This window comes from Lathyrus oleraceus, chromosome 7 (assembly GCF_024323335.1).
Source record: "Lathyrus oleraceus cultivar Zhongwan6 chromosome 7, CAAS_Psat_ZW6_1.0, whole genome shotgun sequence".
NCBI classification, from domain to species: Eukaryota; Viridiplantae; Streptophyta; class Magnoliopsida; order Fabales; family Fabaceae; genus Lathyrus; species Lathyrus oleraceus.
The window spans coordinates 151,554,276-151,575,137 of record NC_066585.1 but is presented as its reverse complement, the minus strand read 5'-3'; the positions used below and the strand labels follow the sequence as shown (position 1 = coordinate 151,575,137).

Here is a 20,862-nt window from a genome sequence, read left to right as displayed (position 1 = left end):
ATTCATGACTATCAAAAAGTCCACAAATGACAAACCAGCAAAGAAAATCTCAAACAAATCAGGAATGCATCCAAAAATTCTACAAAAATTCATGCTTAATCCTAACTTCCAGAAGAAGCATCATGCAAAAAATCTCATCAATTGGCATTTAATTGGCATGGCATATAAAATCATCAAGTTGAGCAAGAAATGGTGTGACACACATTGTCACACCTTCATTAACCAGATCATAACTCAACAACCAGAAATGAGAAAAATACAAACTCTATACCAAAATGACCATTAGGATGTCTGTTTTAAGCACACAAAATTTCAAGAGTTTTGGATAGAAACTCATCATTTCACAATCAAAATGGCAAAGCATGTCAAGAAAACACATGTACACACAATCCCTAGCCAAAATTAAAATCCATGCGTGCACAAATTCTGGAAAAATCATCAAAAAATAGTAGAGATCATGAGGAACATTATGCAAAAAATCCTAGGCCAATTGGATTATTAATCAATGAGTTATGATTTTTTGAATGGATGGAAAATTAAAAAAACCACATAAACAATCATACATGAACATGGAGGAAATAAAAAAAAATGCTAAGACCTAAGGTGAAAATGTCCATCGCTCGGAATCGAAGTGAGGGAGAATTCAAAACCTGGCGCGCTATCAATGAAACGCCGCGTTTCATTTAAGCTGATGTGGCGGTGTGAAGCGCTTGTGGCCAATCGTTCTGCCACATTGTATACAAGTGGACCAATACATGGCTAAAAACAATGAAACGCATGCAGGCAAGGCTAAAACAGACCAAACACGATTCTGGAGATGGAACCCTAGGATCTTCATCATGTTCATACGATTTTTCCAGGTCAAGAACAAACATCCACCAAAATTCAAATCCAGCATATCATTAGATTCCTCTTTCAACATACAACATCATGCCAGGCTTAGATTTTGCTAATTCTTATTATCATGAATGGATCGAGCAAAATAACATTCACATGTCAAACTTAGAATCGATCTAACTTACTCAATTCTTAATGAAAATTAACGAGATAAAGCTCAACACACTCAGGGATCAAAGATCTACAAAATGCATATCCTAATTTCAAGAATTTCAAGATTCGAATCCTAACCTTCAAAGAGATGCAGAACTGAAATCAGTGTTTTCAAGCCTTGCAAGGTAGAAACAGATGATCCTATGCTCTTGAATGAGTGAGTGGAAGAAGGATTTGATGTTAATCTTGCACGATTTTGCTGGAATCTTCACTTGCCATTAATGATGCAGCCTTCAACAGTTCCAAAAACAGCTCGAAAATGGATGAATCTGGCTCCAATCTTGTTCAATTATGCTGGTGGATCAAGGATCGAGCAAGAACAATGCAAGGTTTTGGAGAAATTTGCAGAAAAATGGAGAGAGCAAGATATGAAGATTATGCAATTTGATCTAGATCTGAACCAAAATGAATGTTAATTGTGTTTCTGTTATAATTATCCTATATATATGGTGGACTAATGAAGCTCTTAATCATAATTAACCAAATGCAATTGGAATTAAGTGAAATGCAAGTGTTATGCAAATTGGAAATTCACCCTCATGTGCATGAAAGGGATGCTACAGTACACGGTTTTTGAGCCAAATCCACTTCAAATGTTGTTAAGAGGCAAATGCAAGTGAAAAAGTATAAAGCCAATGCCTATTTTTCAAATTAGATTTTTCCCTCCAAATTGCAAATGAAAAATGCCAAAATTTTGTAATGGAGATGCATGGTTTTTGATGTATGTTTTGGATAGCTCATGGCAAAATAAGAATGTTACAAAAAATCCCACTTCAATTGGCCTTTAGTTCAAAAGTTATGCATGCTTGAAGTTCAAATTGACTTGACAATGATTGATCCATATCTTTTCAACCACACATGAGAAATGGATGTTCTTGGACTTTTTGGAAAGGTGAGAGCAAGATCTTCATCTTTCATGTTGGACAAAATTCCATTTGAAGCTTGCTTGATGATGTAAACTTGAGGAGAAGACCTTTCCATTTTTGGCAATTCCAAATTACAGGTCACTTACTATTTTTGGAAACTTTTCATCTGACCTCAAATTCTTCATTGTTGATGTTTGCAATGTCAAATGAGACTTGTAAGGACATGAATGAGGCCTCTCTAACCATCTCCCACCTTCAAATCCATGATTGAATGCACAGTTGACTTTGGTTGACTTTCCAGGGTTTCAGATGAAATGATCATTGACTGATGAACTTTGAACATCCAACCTTTGGCCAAACCACTTCAAAATGATCCCTAGGTCACATGAACACAATGAACCAACCTTAGGGCTTTGCTTCCATAGGAAATGCACTTGCTTGCTTGCACAACTGTATCTCCTGACCAGTCTTGACTGATGACTTGCACTAGGCAAATGTTAATGCAAATGTTAATGTCCTAAAAATGAAAATGGATGTACAAAATGGGAGGTGCAAATTTGAGGTGCTACAGACACCATAACAGCATATGAGTTGATTCTTGATAAACTTCACAACCACTTGCCTGGTCACATTTTCATATGATGCCGCTTCAACCCACTTGGTGAAGTAATCAATTGCTAAATAAAAATGTGACCGTTTGCCGCCTTTGGCTCTATCATGCCAATCATATCAATTCCCCCACATGGAGAAAGGCCATGGTGAGGAAATAACATTCAGAAGTGTCGAGGGAATATGAATCTTATCCGCATAAAGCTGACACTTATGGCATTTCTTCACATATTTGCAGTAGTCATACTCCATTGTCAGCCAATAGTAGCATGCTCTTAACATCTTCTTTGCTATGGCATATCCATTGGAATGAGTACCAAATGAACCCTCATGGACTTCAGTCATTAACAGGTTTGCTTCGTGTCTATCCACGCATCTGAGTAGAACCATGTCAAAATTCCTCTTATAAAGCACATTACTGTTAAGGTAGAAACTGCCAGATAATCTTCTCAATGTCTTCTTGTCTTTAACAGATGCCCCAGGCGGGTAAATCTGACTTTGGAGAAAGCACTTGATATCATAATACCATGGCTTATCATCTTTCACTTCTTCAACTGCAAATACATGAGCTGGTCTATCCAACCACATCACAGGGATTTTGGGGACTTCATTCCAGAATTTCACCATAATCATTGAAGCAAGTGTAGCAAGAGCATCTGCCATCTGATTCTCATCTCGAGGAATGTGATGGAAGTCAACCTCAGTAAAGAAAGTTGAAATCCTCCTTGCATAATCTCTGTATGGGATGAGGCCGGGCTGATTCGTCTCCCATTCACCCTTAATCTGATTAACCACAAGGGCCGAATCACCATAAACATCAAGATGCTTGATCCTAAGATTAATACACTCTTCCAAACCCATAATACATGCCTTATATTCCGCCATATTATTCGTGCATTTGAAAGTTAGCCTTGCTGTAAAAGGAAAATGTGTGCCCTGAGGAGTAATAATCGCTGCCCCAATACCATTTCCATACTGATTAACAGCGCCATCGAACACCATACTCCATCGGGAACCAGGCTTTGGCCCTTCATCGAGCGTAGGCTCATCACAATCTTTCATTTTCAAATACAGAATATTCTCATCAGGGAAGTGTCGCGGCGAGATTTTTCACGAGATTAAGTATTGATTGAACTTAACCCGTTTGAAAAATATTTTAAATGCAAGAGTCGCCACCGTCTTTTATTTTATCCAAAAAGAGGAAGGGAAAAATAACGATAAATCCCTTTAGAGTTACGGGTTCGGGGGTTGGTTATGCAAAGGGAAGGTATTAGCACCCTCTACATCTGTGGTACTCCACAAGAACCTTTTTACTTATGTTTATGTGAATGCTTTGCTTTTTTCGCTTTGATCGTTTGATTGGGGAGATGAGAAAAGAACTTGATTTTATTGTTTTTGGACTCGATAAAGTCGTAGACTTCATGCCTACGTATCTCCAAGGCGCAATGGAGAAATCAGAATCCACGTAGTTCTCCCAAAAGAAAAGGGGAAAGTCTGTTTTGTTGATTTTAGATTGGCGTGTCTTGCCATCTCTTGCTCGACCTAGGCGGGAGGCTTCGAGACTGACACGTCCTTTTGAAAATGTTTTTAAACTGAAAAGCCAAAGCTGGCAAAAGATTTGAATGAGCCTAAACCCTGAAACAATACATAAATGGGCTCATTATAAGGAAGCCCAAGAGTAAGCTTGTGAGTGTGTGAAAAGGGTTTCTTAAACGGCGACCGTTGGAATCGCATCGGGTTTCTCTTTTTTGGAATTTTCGATTTTTTAACATAAAACCTGAACAATATGATTAAACACACAATACGGAAAATAAAAAATGCGAGAAAGTAAATTATTACAACACAGTTAGCTATGAATAGTTAGTATTACGAATAGTTAGTGGAGTTAATCGAGCTGAAACTGAAACGAAACGGTTAGTAACAACATAAACAAATATAAAAAAACAATATAAACATTTACTTTAGACAAAATAAACATTTGATATAAATAAACATTTAATTAAAATAAACATTTAAACAAATAATTAATTTAACTAACATTTAAATAAAACATATATGCAAAATAATAAAAGATAAACAATATTTAGTAAACAAAAGTAATATATATACATATATATATATATATATATAATATATATATATTATATATATATATATATATATATATATATTATATATATATAATATATATATATATATATATATATATATTATATTTTATATTTTAGACAATAAATATATAGTAGACAAAAATAATATATATGTACATTTAGACAAATAATATATAATAGACAAAAATAATATATATTATATATATATATATATATATATATATATATATATATTTAGATATATAATATTTAAAACACATGTCGGCAAGCCGGAACTTTGCCGATTTCAGAGATAAGTGAAGAATATTACCTTGTGTGAAGAGGATGAACTTCTGATCGTCCAAATGATCGACCGAAAGCTGGAAACCGTCACCGACGCAGTGCTGGCTGCCTTCGTGAGTACCTGACTTCAACGTCGCTTTTGATCGGTGAAACGACGCCGGAATGAAATGAACCTTGGATATTTGTGACCTGGACTCAACGAACTTCAAAGATATGAAATCGGTTTTGTGTTTCGGTGAATAATCGGGACGATTTTGGTTACCGAAAATGAAGAACAAGTGAAATACGGTAACCTTTTGGAAAAATATTTCTTTTCAATTCTCTGTTTCTCTCACCACACGTTTTTTCCTTACTGATCCCCTCTTTTTTTTTTCTTACTAACCACATCTATATATATATATTTAGATTACTTAAACAATAAGAAACCTAAAAAATATCTAACATAAATTAATAATATATATTTAGATTACTTAAACAACAAGAAACCTAAAAAATATCTAACATAAATTAATAATATATATTAGATTACTTAAACAATAAGAAACCTAAAAAATATCTAACATAAATTAATAATATATTTAGATTACTTAAACAATAAGAAACCTAAAAATATCTAACATAAATTAATAATATATATTTAGATTACTTAAACAATAAGAAACCTAAAAAATATCTAACATAAATAATAATATAATTTATATATTATATAATAATATAATAATAAACTAATATAATATTAATCCTAATTAAATAAACTAATAACAACTAAACACAATTAATATTAAGCACAAATAATATTAAACGGCACACGATTAAAATACGATAAAATCGAGCGACACGAACGCGATAAAACGATGACAATTTGCACAGCAAAACAGACAAATTGATAAAACCAATAAACCAGTAAACCGGTAAACCAGTAAAATCAACAACACGACTCAAACAGACTCGATTAAATCACACGGCACAACACGTAATTAAATAAACAACCCTAGGCAATAATAAAATCAACACGACATTACGAAAACGCTGACAAACACAATCACAAATAATCGGACAATACGAAAACTCTAATATATTCGAAATACAGTCAAAATACCGACAAACAAACAATTAAATAGATAAAAACGCACAAAACCTAATCGAAGCGATGCCACGCACAACAGAGATAAGCGAGATAAATACGAGGCAACGATATCGGCCAGGTTTTGCTAAAACAACGAAATACAACACGGTAAGCAACGAAAACACACAAAACCTAATCAAACCAGTTGTCACGCGAAGTTTAAGAAATTGAGATGAATACAAGACAACGAGATTAATCAAGATGTGGTCAACAAAGCCAAAGTCAAATTTTGGGGTGCGACAGATGCCCCTATTTAATTAACTTAGGCCAGATAGCCGGAGGCTATCGAATGGCGTAAGGTAATTAAATATGACAAACGCCACAAAATTTGACCGCAAATGCATGTATGCATGATGCAAAAGACAGACAGACACAGAGATACAGGAGTGCAAACTCTACTGGGGAAGGACATACACCGACTCAATGCATGAAGGTAAACACTGAGAATACTCAGCTGGGGAAGATTCACTACCTATTCATAGATGGAAAATAGGAGGAAAAGAGATATCGACTCAATGTTGACGATACATCACTATCTCATAGATAAAAGTGGGAAAAGATCAATATAACAAGAGTACTGATGTGACAGTACATTACCAACTCAAAGATGGAGGTAACAAAAAAGATGAATACCAACTCGAGGATGAAGGTATAACAAGGGCATAATAAGAATCAAACTGCGTTAACTCATGGTTGACAGCTCACTACCCACTCATCGATGAGGTAAACAGGACATGCCAACTCAAAGTTGAAGGCAAGCTTCAAAAGATTGATAATAACACTGCTAGAGAAATCAAATTCCAACTCATTGATGATGGTGTAGATGAAGAATCAGATCTAAGGATCATTGTGCAGACTTACAGTTGAATGCACACTACCAACTCATTGATGAGGTAGACAGAGAAATGCCGACTCAAAGTTGAAGGCAACCACCGATTCATTGACAAAGGTGTTTAAAAGAATTTAGAACATATTCTCCTGGAGATGTTTATCATTACCGACTCAAAGATGACGGTGGAAGGACAAAATGTACCTAACTCATAGATGAAGGTACTCCATCAACTCAAAGACGAAGATGGAATCAGAAGTTATCTGTGCAGACTCAAAGATGAAAGCACACTATCAGTTCAACAAGGATCAAACATACCCTACTCATAGATGAAGGTACTCCATCAACTCAAAGACGAAGATGGAATCACAGGAAAATGTGCGAACTCAAAGATGAATGCATACTACCAGCTCATAGATGAGGGCTCACTATGTACCTAAATCATAGATGAAGGTACTCCATCAACTCAAAGACGGAGATGGAAACATAAGAAAGTTGTGCTGACTCAAAGACGAAAGCACGTTACCAGCTCAAAGATGAAGGTAACAGGATAAAGTGTACCTAACTCATAGATGAAGGCATTCCATCAACTCAAAGACGAAGATGGAATCAAAAGAAACCTGTGCAAGCTTAAAGATGAATGCACACTACCAGCTCATAGATGACGGTACTTCACCAACTCAAAGACGAAGGTGGAATCAAAAGAAATCTTGCTAACTCAAAGATGAATGCATATTACCAGCTCAAAGTTGCAGGTACTTCACCAACTCAAAGACGAAGGTGGAATCAAAAGGAATCTGTGCTAAACTCAAAGACGAAAGCACGCTACCAGCTCAAAGTTGCAGGTAGAACCATGGAACTTTCTGTGAGGATGTTATCAACTCATAGATGGAGATAGTAATTAATTTATCCGAGGGATAACAAAGGTTACCACTCATGGATGTAGGTAACTCAAGTTTGTAATGGGTACCAACTCAAAGATGAAGGTATAAAGGACTTGGACACAATATCTGTCATGTCTGTTTTACTGAATGAGAGTCACAAAGACTATATTGTTGCCTTCTTTTACTGGCGATTTCTAAGCTTTATCTGGAGACACGAGGTTCAAACTAGGATAGAACTAGAATGAAACGGTCAAACAAGACTTCAACTGAAGAGGAATGAACTCATCAGGATTTACAACTGAAACAACCATCTTCCACGAGGCATAGATCTCTGTGGGGAACATGACCAATAAAAGGTATTTTGCTGCTTATGAGGATACTCTATATGGAGAGATTGACTCAACCCACAATATAAACAAGGAAACAAGGTGCATATGAATGCAAGCATGATATGTCATAGATATGCATGAATATTTAGTAATGAATGCATGATGGACAGACAAAACTAGGAATAACTAAAAATGTTAACAGCTGCATAAGGACTTGCTGGAGATTTGCACTGAGACTCGCTGGGGAGTAGTACAAAGACTTGCTGGGGAATTGGTACAAGAGCACCATATCCAGGTTTCTTTAAAAGTCTGTCTCTGCTGAGGATTCCGTAGAAGAATGGAGATGCCTTCTACTTCAAAATGCAGGAGATTCCCTGTGGTTCTTGAATTTGTGAGGTATATGAGGATTGGACCTTTCTGAGGACTCCGTTGGGGATACAAGGTGTTATCCTCTGGAAATAAGATGATATTGTAAGAGAAGTCCTGCAATTCTTGAATTTGCTGATAATGCAGAAGGGATTATTCTTCTGGAAGACTCCGCTGGGGATAAAGTCCGCTGGGGATAGGTGGTATCTTTCCAGGGAATAAGAATATAGGGGAAATCTATCCTTGATTTTTTTGCTTTAATTATCATGGAGACTTTCTGTATCTGAAGACTCTGCAGGGGATTATGGTGTCTGATATCTGGTTACGAGATCTTTCCTCTAGGAGACTCTGCCGGGGAACAGTGATGTCTGACCTTTGAATATAAATGAGAATTCAGGAGAAATCCTGCAATTCTTGAATTTGCTTAAAATGCATAACCTACTCTTCTTTTACTACCAAACATTACTGAGGAGGAGACATATCCTTCTATTGAATGGACAGAGAACAACAGGAGATTCCCTGTAGTTTCTGAATATCAACTTTCTTCACTCGCTGAGGGATGGAGACCTCTGTATTACTCCTGCTCAGGGAAATCAAATCTTCCTTCTCATCCTCTGCTGGGGACATTGCTGATCCCGCCTTAATAAATTACTGGGGAAATACCTGTAGTAATCCCATAGGCCAAATCTGTAACTTAAAACCTGGATCAAAGTCTTCATGATCAATTAACCGGGGAGTCTTCATGATCAATTAAACTGGGGAGTCTTCATGATCAATTAACTGGGGAGTCTTCATGCCCCAAGTGAAGGGAATAAACTTCTTGAAATATTTCTTGCATGATCTCTTGAGGAAAAATAGGAAGCATAGCTGGGGATATCCAGAATCACAACCTCTGCTGGAGAAATATTACTGCCAAGACACCTGTGGAGATTTTTTCATCATATACATATAAGGATAGTAATATGAACATGTCTAGTTGGAATCACATGATTTCAGAATTACTGGGACCACATGTCTCAATCCTTTTATTGATGTCCACAAATCAAAATAAATAATCTTTATATTTTTCAAAAACTGTTTTTAATTCAAAACTTTTGTTTCAAAACATATCTGTCAAAGTAAAAGAACTTTCGTAAATTGAAATGAAAATTAAGAGTGCCAAGAAATATAGAAAGGCTCAAATTGATTTGATAGGATGGTAATCAGCCAACAGCGTGATTCCATAGATCTTTACAAATTGGAAAATGGTAATTTCGTGGAAAAAGGGTACGTTGAACTACAATGACATCATTCTCTCTTCCACTTTTGACCTGTATTGCAGCCTTGAGAAAGTTGGAGAACTGTTGAAAATATTCTGATACTTCAATGATCTTATCTCTGTTATGCAGTTACTTGCCTGAAATCCCTAACTTTTTCCTAGATTGCCCTTTCGGGTTTTCAATCTACCGGGATAATATTCTCTTTGTTTTTTTATGTCTCTAATTTCTGCTTGGACCGCCCTTTCAGGTTTTCAGTCCACCGAGACGCTCATTTTTGCCTAAGCCGCCCTTTCGGGTTTTCAACTTAGCGAGCTGTTCTTTTCATTTTTTAGGCGAAGTATTTCTTGACTGCATCTGTATTCACGGGACGTGGAAGCTCTTCACCATCCATGTTTGTAAGAATTAAAGCACCGCCTGAGAAGGCTTTCTTGACAACATAGGGTCCTTCATAGTTAGGAGTCCACTTGCCCCTAGAATCATTGTGAAATAGTATCATCTTCTTGAGCACAAGGTCACCCTCTTTGAATTCTCTCGGCTTAACCTTCCTATCAAATGCCTGCTTCATTCTCTTTTGATATAACTGTCCATGGCACAAGGCAGTCATTCTTTTTTCTTCAATCAAATTCAACTGATCGTATCTGCTTTGACACCATTCAGCCTCTGACAACTGAGTTTCCATTAGTATCCTCATTGATGGAATTTCAACCTCTATTGGTAACACAGCTTCCATACCGTATACAAGTGAAAATGGGGTTGCCCCAGTTGAAGTACGGACTGATGTTCTATATCCGTGTAGTGCAAAAGGCAGCATTTCATGCCAATCTTTGTAGGTAACAACCATCTTTTGAATGATCTTCTTGATATTCTTATTTGCAGCTTCAACTGCCCCATTCATCTTGGGGCGGTAAGGAGAAGAGTTGTGATGCTCGATCCTGAAACTTTCACATAATTCATCCATCATTTTGTTGTTCAGATTGGAGCCATTGTCAGTGATGATCTTGTTTGGAATGCCATATCGGCAAATGAGATTATTTTTGATGAATCTGACCACCACTTGCTTTGTCACCTTTGCATACGAAGCTGCTTCCACCCATTTGGTGAAGTAATCAATTGCCACGAGAATGAAACGGTGTCCGTTGGAAGCTTTGGGTTCAATCATACCGATCATGTCAATGCCCCACATTGAGAATGGCCAAGGAGCAGAAATCACATTCAAAAAGGTTGGTGGTACATGAACCTTATCAGCGTAGATCTGACATTTGTGACACTTCTTTACAAATTTGCAGCAATCTGATTCCATGGTCAACCAGTAGTAACCAGCTCTCAACATCTTTCTTGACATAGAGTGGCCGTTTGCATGAGTACCAAAGGACCCTTCGTGAACTTCTTTCATCAACATTTCTGCTTCCTTTTTGTCAACACATCTGAGTAAGACCATGTCATAATTCCTCTTATAGAGCACATTCTGATTAAGGAAGAAACTGCCTGACAATCTTCTCAAAGTCTTTTTATCTTTTTCTGTTGCTCTAAGAGGATACTCCTGAGTCTGAAGGAAATGCTTGATATCGTGGTACCAAGGTTTATCATCAAAACTGGCCTCAGCTGTAAACACATGTGCTGGTCTATCAAGTCGCTTGATCACAATTCTGGGTACTTCGTTTGGAAAACCCACTTGATACATTGAAGACAACGTAGCTAGAGCATCCGCCATATGATTCTCATCCCGAGGAATGTGATGCAATTCAACCTTGGTGAAGAAAGTCAACAATCTTCTTGCATAGTCTTTGTATGGGATCAAGCCAGGGTGGCGTGTTTCCCATTCTCCTTTGATCTGATTGATAACTAACGCTGAGTCACCATAAACAGTAAGATTTTTGATGCGGAGGTCAATGGCTTCTTCAAGACCCATGATACAGGCTTCATATTCAGCAATGTTGTTTGTACATTCAAAGCAAATTCTTGCCGTGAAAGGAATATGAGAACCTTCTGGAGTGATAATGACTGCACCTACTCCATGTCCATAAACGTTGGAAGCTCCATCAAATACTAAACCCCATTGAGAATCTGGTTCAGGCCCTTCTTCAGGAAGTGGCTCTTTACAATCTCTGGATTTTAGGAACATGACATCTTCATCAGGAAACTCATCCTCATTATCATCGTGATCTTCAACGGGTTGGTGAGCAAGGTACTCAGCCAACACACTGCTCTTGATAGCTTTCTGGGTATGATACTCAATGTCGTATTCTGATAACAGCATCTGCCATCTTGCAATCTTACCAGTGAGTGCAGGCTTCTCAAAAATGTACTTGATTGGATCCATTTTGGATATCAACCAAGTGGTGTGACTTAACATATACTGCCTCAATCTCTTAGCAGCCCAAGCCAATGCACAACATGTCTTCTCGAGTAAGGAGTATCGTGATTCACAGTCAGTAAATTTCTTGCTTAAGTAGTAAATGGCATGCTCTTTCTTTCCAGTTTCGTCTTGTTGACCCAGAATACAACCCATAGAATTCTCAAGCACTGTCAAATACATAACCAACGGTCTTCCAGCAACAGGTGGTAACAAGATAGGAGGCTCCATGAGGTACTTTTTGATACTGTCAAATGCTTTATGACAATCCTCTGTCTAAACACAATTCTGACTCTTTCTCAGCAATTTGAAGATGGGTTCACAAGTGGCAGTCATGTGAGAAATAAACCGGGATATGTAATTCAATCGTCCTAGAAAACCTCTCACTTGCCTTTCTGTTTTTGGTGCGGGCATCTCTTGGATAGCTTTTACTTTATCTGGATCAACTTCAATGCCTTTTTGGCTGACAATGAAGCCCAAGAGTTTACCTGACCTGACGCCAAATGTGCATTTGTTCGGATTGAGGCGAAGACGGAACTTCCTCAATCGTTGAAACAGCTTCAATAGATCTACTAAGTGACCTTCTTCTGAATGAGACTTCGCGATAATGTCATCCACATAAACCTCAATCTCTTTGTGCATCATGTCGTGAAAGAGCGTTGTCATGGCTCGCTGGTAAGTAGCACCTGCGCTCTTCAACCCAAACGGCATTACTTGATAACAGAATGTTCCCCATGGTGTTATGAAGGTAGTTTTTTCCATGTCTTCGGGAGCCATTTTGATCTGGTTATACCCGGAGAATCCGTCCATGAAGGAGAATATGTCAAACTTTGCTGTATTGTCTACCAACATGTCAATGTGAGGCAGGGGGAAATCATCCTTTGGGCTTGCTCTATTTAAGTCACGATAGTCGACACACATTCGTACCTTCCCGTCCTTCTTAGGAACTGGCACAATATTTGCTATCCACTCTGGATACACTGAAGTGGCAAGAAAACCAACATCGATTTGCTTCAGAACTTCTTCTTTAATTTTGACGGCCATATCTGGATGTGTTCTTCTTAATTTCTGTTTGACCGGTGGACATTCTGGCTTCAAAGGTAGCTTGTGCTCTACGATGCCAGTGTCGAGACCAGGCATATCTTGATAAGACCAAGCAAACACATCTACATACTCTTTCAACAGGCTGATCAATTGCTCCTTGACCTGTGGGGATAACAATGCTCCAATTTTTGACTTCTTTCACATTTTCTTCCGAACCCAAGTTGACTGTTTCCAAAGGCTCCTTGTATGGCTGAATAGTGTCTTCTTCATTTTCAAGCTGGCGGGCGACCTCTTCTGGAATCTCATCCCACTCTTCCTCTTCAGCTTCGAATACAGAATGTTCAAAGTTGGGAGAGGGCATGATGTCATTGTGTTCAACGGGTTTAAGTAACCTGTACAAACAATTGTTTTTAGAGGACTGACCATGACATGCAAAAATATGTTCTTTTTAAGGTTTTTTTTTTGTGTTACCATTTTCCGAAAAAGCTGAAAAGATAAAAGGACACAAGTGTATAGGAACACAAAAGATCTTTTTCATGGATAGTACGTTTTTGACAAAAGTGCCCATTTTACAAAATTAATGCTTCGCGCTTTGGGCTAAAGCGGAAGGTTTTTGAAAACTGAAAAGCTTAATTACTTTGATATGTGGACACAATGTGGGATGTCAACTGCGGTCCAGTTCTTCATAACTACTCCTGGTGTCACAAATCTGGGGCCTTCGTCTTCTGTCTTTCCCTCAAAAGTATCCTCCTTAACTGCTACCATGTTGATAAACCCACCGCTGTGAAAGATATCTTTGAAAGGTCGCACCACTGAAGTCTGCACTTGTTTTCCATCAACAAAGCCTAATCCTGCATGGTTAACGTTTTCTGGCAACTCTATCACCTTGCCCCACATTTCTGTAGGACCTGTCTTGACAATCTGCTGGGCGTCTTTGAATGACGCGATTGAACCTTCACTTTTCTTGTAATCATCGATGGTCAGGGCCTGAAATGGAGTTTGAACAGCCGTCTCGTCTACTTCTATCACACTAAACGATGAAAGGTGGCTAATCAGCATAGCCTGCTCCCCATTAACCGTCACTATTTGCCCATTCTTGACAAACTTTAACTTTTGGTGTAACGTGGATGTAATGGCACCCGCCTCGTGAATCCATGGGCGTCCGAGCAGACAGCTATAAGTTGGCACTATGTCCATAACCTGGAAAGTGATCTGGAATACGTGTGGTCCAATACCAATAGGCAAATCAACTTCTCCAATGACTGTTTTCCTTGATCCATCGAACGCTTTCACAATAATTCCACTGTGCCACATTTGCACCCCTTTGTACTTTAGCTTCAACAAGGTAGACTTGGGCATGACATTCAGAGATGAACCGGTGTCAATTAGGATATTAGACAAAGAATCCCCTTGACAATTGGCTGAGATATGGAGAGCGAAGTTGTGATTCTTTCCTTCTTCTGGCAGTTCTTCATCACAAAAGCCTAAGCCATTGCACGAAGTGATGCTGCCTACAACATTGTTGAACTGCTCTGCTGTTATATCCTGTTCTACAAAGGCTTGATCAAGCACCTTCAGTAGTGCTTCTCTGTGGACAGCTGAATTCAATAATAAGGACAGGATCGAGATTTTTGACGGTGTCTGTAGCAACTGATCTACCACTTTGTAGTCACTGAGCTTGATAATTCTAAGTAGTTCATCTGTTTCTTTATCAAGGGTTGAATTGCTTGTTTGCCCTTCTGCTTCTCTTGTCACTGGTACCACGACTACTGGATCTTTCTCAACATTTCTACTTGGGATAACCGGCGGAGCGAACACGCGGCCACTGCGCGTCATTCGGCTATTTGCTGCGATATTGGTAACTGAGGCTAAGGTTTTAATCTCGACCTCTTTACCGTTCTCAATAATAGTTGCTGCATAGCGGTAGGGGACCGCTTTATCTGAAGTGTAAGGCATTGGGCCCGGAGGGCAAATCACCACTGGCTCCCTCGGATGATAAGCTATCTCTACTTTCTCTGGAATGTTGAAGCAAGGAATGATGACATTCACCTCTTGTTCTTGTGATTCTGGAGAACTCACTTGTCTAGAAACCTGAATCAAACCCTGATCAAGGACGCCTTGCAAATCATCTTGAATCTTTCTACAACCTCTTGAATTGACTGAACATGTACCACAGATCTGGTGGTCATGTTGGAATAGACCATGAGCACATAAAACAGAATGAATTTCAACCAAAGACTGCCGAATCTCCTCTATCTTCGTAACACGTTGTTCATTGAGACAAACTTCTATATTGTTCACTGATGAAGGACCATGACTTGGCATTGGATTGTCCTTCACATTGGGACCCATGCTCTTGAAGGTCAGGATACCTGCTCTTGTCAACTTCTGTACTTCCAACTTTAAAGCAAAACAGTTGTCTAAGTCATGACCTGGAGCATTCTGATGAAAGGGACAAGATACCTCTGGCTTGTACCACCAAGGTAGCACTTCTGGTACAGGAGGTCGTGGTCGTGGTTGCACAAGGTTTTTAGTGATCAAAGCTGGATACAATTCTGCATATGACATTGGAATTGGATCAAAATTGGTTCTTCTTTGCTGCTGTGGTGGACGTTGTTGTAACTGATGTTGATGTTGTTGAGGTTGATGTTGTTGCTGATACTGAGTATTCTGTTGGAAGCGGTTGGTACGCTGCTGAGGGTATTGGACTTGAACTGGAGCGGAAGTGATTACTGGAGTCACGGATGCTATATGTTGGTGTTGGGGATGGTAAGGATAATTGATCCTTCTTGGATGATTATAGGACACAACATTAGTTTCTTGTTCCTTCTTTTTCATAAAACCGCCGTACCTCTTTGCCCCGCTTGAAGATGAACTTCCTTCTCTGACTAGACGCCCTTCTCGAACTGCTTCCTCTAAACGGACTCCCATGTTTACCATGTCAGTAAAGTCTGTAGGAGCGCTTGCAATCATCCTCTCGTAATAAAAAGTATCAAGAGTCTTTAAGAACACTTTCGTCATCTCCTTTTCTTCCATAGGTGGAACAACCTGTGCTGCAATTTCGCGCCACCTTTGCGCGTATTCACGGAATGTCTCCTTTTCTCTTTGTTGCATGGACCTCAACTGATCTCGGTCTGGCACATTATCAAGGTTGTATTTGTAATTTTTGATAAAGGCCTCGCCTAAATCGTTGAAAGTCTTGATCTGAGAACTGTCTAATCCCATATACCAGCGTAAAGCTGCACCGGTAAGGCTGTCTTGAAAACAATGAATGAGCATCCTTTGGTCGTTGGTGTACATTGACATCTTTCGCACGTACGTAACCAAATGGGTCTGTGGACAAGAACTTCCTTTGTACTTTTCAAATTCTGGTAGTTTAAATTTTGCTGGCATCCTTACGTCTGGAACCAAACACATATCATTTACATCTCTGCCAAACAGTTCTTTCCCACGAAGAGCTTTTATCTCTTTTTGTAATTCCGCAAACTGATCCTGGAATTCATCCATTCTATCATTAAGACCAGGATCCTCACTTGGGGTAGGGCCGTGATAGACAGGTTCTCCTAGGTGAGGAGTATAGTGAACAACGGGAGGCACATTAGTGAAGACAGGAGCATTTGGTGGAACGAACTCTTGTTGATATCTATCTTGATTAAGATCCCTGGGTATTTCCCAAGGACGGGATGCTGTGATGGTAACAGAAGTGACTGGGACAGCGTTGATTTCTGAAGCGATGACTGTAGTGACGGGTGCTGCTGTTGTCTGATTCTGAATTTGAGGTTGATTCTGTGCCGAAGTCTGTCCTGAATTATGAACTTGAGCCCTAGCCTGGGCTTCCTCTGCTTGTAGACGGGCGGTTAACATTTGGTTGCGCATCTCTGCTGCCTGTGCTTGCGCCTGGATCTGTGCATCTTGTGCTTCGGCAACCTGAGCTTGTGCTGTTTGAAGTTGAGCAGCTTGGGCTGCTTGGTTTGCTATCAATGTCTCGACCATAGCAGAAAGGCGGTCAACCTGAGCTTTCAATTCTCGGTTCTCGTTATCTGTTATCTCCATTCTTCTTTTGTAGTTGGCTCTTGTGTTGTAATTATGCGTCAGCTTGAAATGGATCTGCTGGCGGGAAGCAACTGTTAGAAGACTAGACCGAGACAGACAACCTGTATGCACGTGATGCATGGATATGCAAAATGAATGATTTTCCAAGGAACTCTAAGTGAAGGAAAAGATAGAATTGCAAACATTTTTGATAACAAAACAAAGTTATCAACCCAAAATACAACCAAGAAAACCATTTAAGGACATGTGTCATTAGGACGAGCATAAACAAGTAGGAGTTGTCCTTCAAGTCTCTCAATTCTTTCTTCATAGGCCTTCTGCATAAAAGCTTTCTCCTTCACCAAACTGTCCACAAGACCTTTCCATGCACCTGAGGACTGTGGAATCTGGGAGTAATCTGTTGTGCCTGAGGAAAATAAATCCTCTTGCACCCTTGGACGTTTACCTGCACGATCTTCTCCACTCTGCTCCTTTAACTGTCTCTGAAGTTCTTCATTTTCCATTTCGAGCACCTGGGCCTTATCCTTCCAAGCGTCTCTCTCTTTCTCGACCCTCTCCAAGGTGGCTTGGAGTTCTTCTTTGTCATCTAGCGGAAGGTAGGGGGTCTTCAACGGAGCGGGTTTGATAGGATCATGATGTGGGTATGGCATTTTCAACTGTATAGCTTTGGCTCTGATCCACTGGAGGTACGGCTCATAGGGAGGTACAATCTTTCTTACCCAATTCAAGTCTCCCTTTGCGACAAACACGATGCCAAGCTCTTACTACTCTCTCTTTCATGGTAGGGTCCTCCTCGTTATCCCTCAAGAAAATACCTTCTAAAAGAATGTAAGGAGGCTTGTCCTTCATAGGGTAACCGAGTTGTCTCCTAGCAAGTACTGGATTATAAGAAATGATTCCCTTTGTGCCCATGAGGGGCACATTGGGGAACTCCCCGCAGCTATCAATGATCTTCACATCGTCTAAAACTCTACTATACCATGCAATATCTGACTGGGTAAGAGACATAATCCTCTGTGACCACTGAAGTCCTGACTTGCTGTAAGACCCCAATTTTAGCCCTAAGATCCCTCATAGCCCATATCATGTCATATCATGGCCTCAAGGATCTTTGCATACCCTAGCTTCCCTCCTAGTGGGTGGGTTATCTTGTGTGTTTGGTTCTTGATCACCAAGCATGTATTGCATTTGTATATCATTGCTTTTCATCTGTCTATTAACCAAAGATACAAAAATATTGTCATCTAACCATGTTACTTGCAGATGAAGCCAGCTAGGTCAAATCATTCAAATCAGCTATTGAACAGTGGATGGTGGCCATTCTTGAAGAATTTGGGCACCATGATCATTCATCAAGAGTTCATATGAGTTGTGACATCATTTTGAATCAAGATATCAAGTGGTAGGGGCTTGGAATTCATCAGAACATGGTTCAGTCAACCAAAACCCTAACAAAGTCAACTGAAGTCAACTGTGGTCAACTGTGCATTTAATCAGTGATTTGATGGTGGGAATTGGTTTGAGAGGTCTCATTCATGTCCATATAAGCCTCATATAACATGTCAAACATCCACAGTGAAGAATTTGAAGTCAGGCAAGAAATTTCCAAAAATAGAAAGTTGACCTGTAATTGGAATTTGCCAAAAATGGAAAGTGCTTCTCCTCAAAATTACATCATCATACAAGCTTCAAATGAATTTTTGTCCAACATGAAAGTTGAAGATCTTGTTCTCCCATTTCCAAAAAGTCTAAGAACACTCATTTCTCATGTGTGGTTGGCAAGTTATGATCAAATCATTCTCAAACAATTTTGAACTTCAAAGTGAGATATCTTCCAAACCATTTGGCCAAATTGAGTGAGGTTTTTTGCTACAAGTCATATTTGATGTGCTCTATCCAAATCCTTCATCACAATTCACCAAAAATCAACCAATCAAAATGGCCTTTTTCAAGTGGCTTGAATTTAAAATGAGGGAGGTGAAAAATGACCTTTCAATTTAACCATTTCCAATACATTCTACCAATTGAAAATGTTCAGAAAAACTCATTTGGGATGTGTTGCCTAAGCCCATTTCGCACTGTAGCACATGCACCTTGCCATTTGAGTAAAATTCACAAATTAACCATAACACTTCATTTAAGTTAATTCCAATTACCACTTCCCTAACCAAACTTAAGCAATGTTAAACAGAGTATATATTTCACTTTTCTGCTGAGAAAACCCTAGCCACTATTCACCAAACCAGAGCCAAATTCATTTTTCTCTCAAACTCTCTCACTTTTTCATCTTAACTTTTTCTGAAAATATTCAAGGAACTTGTGCTACTATCCATTGATTCATCATTCACCAACCTTGTTGAAGCTTTTGCAAGGGTAAGATCACGACTGTAAAGCCTTTCTCCATCACTGTTCCATTAAGCTTCATCCATGGCAGCTTTGTGGTTGAGCTAAATCGTACCAGCTGAGCTTCAAGTCTTGCTTCCATTCATCAATACAAACCTCCTTGTGCATCTGTTTCAGCTTTTTGAGACCAAAGGACCACGAAATCATCACTGTTCTTCAAGCTAGGTAAAATTTCGAACCTAGCCATTCTTAAAATCATGCTATGCTTTAGAAAGGTCTTGCCATGCTGAGTACAATAAAACTTAAATCATGAAAAACCATTGAATATTGAGAGAGAAACATGGATTTAAAGCTTGATATTCAAATATGTTTTTGCTTATTTCTCTTTTGTTAGCATGAATTAGCGAAAATTAAGGTTAGAATGTTGATGAGCATGATTTGCTGGTTTGAATGATGTGTTTGTTTTCAAAAACTGGAACCAAAAGTTCATCAAGATGATGAACACGATGAACAGTGCGCCAAAACCCTAATTGTTAAACCCAGAATTTGTTGAACTCGTGTTTGGCTTGCTGGAGTTTTATTTTTGCATGAAATCCACTGTTTTATTGCCATGAACCAATAAGCATGTGACACGCAGTCTAATTGGAACGCAGCGTTCCATTTAAATGAACGCAATATTACAAGTTTGCCACTGCCGGTTTTAATAATTATTTAAATCATTTCATTTTTCAATATTTATTTCATTTGATATGCCAATCTTCAAAAATTCATAAGTTCTTCAATTTTTATCCAAATTTGATGGGATTTTTTGTGAAATGCTCCTCTTGATCTCTAGTTTTTTTATGATGTTTTTTCCAGATTTTTTGCATGTGTGGATTTTAAAATGTGCTAGGGTTTGTTCATGTTGTCCATTTTATGTATGTCTTGCCAAATTGCTTGTGAAATGATGATACATGATTCAATGCCTCCCAAATTTTTTGTGCTTAAACTAGACATGTTCATGGTGATTTTGGTGTAGAGTTTATGAATTTATCATTGCTGGTTGTGGAGATATGATTTTTTGAATAGGGGTGTGACAATTTGTGTCACACCATTCATGTCCAACTTCATGATTTTAATTACCATGCTTTTTGAACTCAAATTGGTCTGGATATTTGCATGAAGATACTTAGGGATGTTGAGAATACATGTGACTTTTTCTGGAATTATTGATGGCATTTCCTATTTGATTGGAATTTTCTCCCCTGTTTGGTCATTTGTTGACTTTTTGTGACACATGTTCTCATTTGATTTGTGAAATTCTCATGCTTAATTGGATGGACTTGAAATTTGACATGTGAATTGTACACATCTTAAAG

The 20,862-nt window shown here is 38.7% G+C and overlaps 1 protein-coding gene across 1 annotated transcript in view; it reads right to left on the bottom strand.

Moving 5' to 3' along the window:
- The window catches only part of LOC127102536 (uncharacterized), a 38,760-nt gene extending 22,346 nt beyond the window's left edge, over positions 1 to 16,414 (bottom strand). The window contains exon 1 of the mRNA XM_051039894.1: positions 13,802 to 16,414. Within this exon, the coding sequence (XP_050895851.1) occupies positions 13,802 to 16,414 (2,613 nt within the window). The remainder of the gene's footprint in view (positions 1 to 13,801) is intronic.
- Positions 16,415 to 20,862: the final 4,448 nt, after the last annotated feature.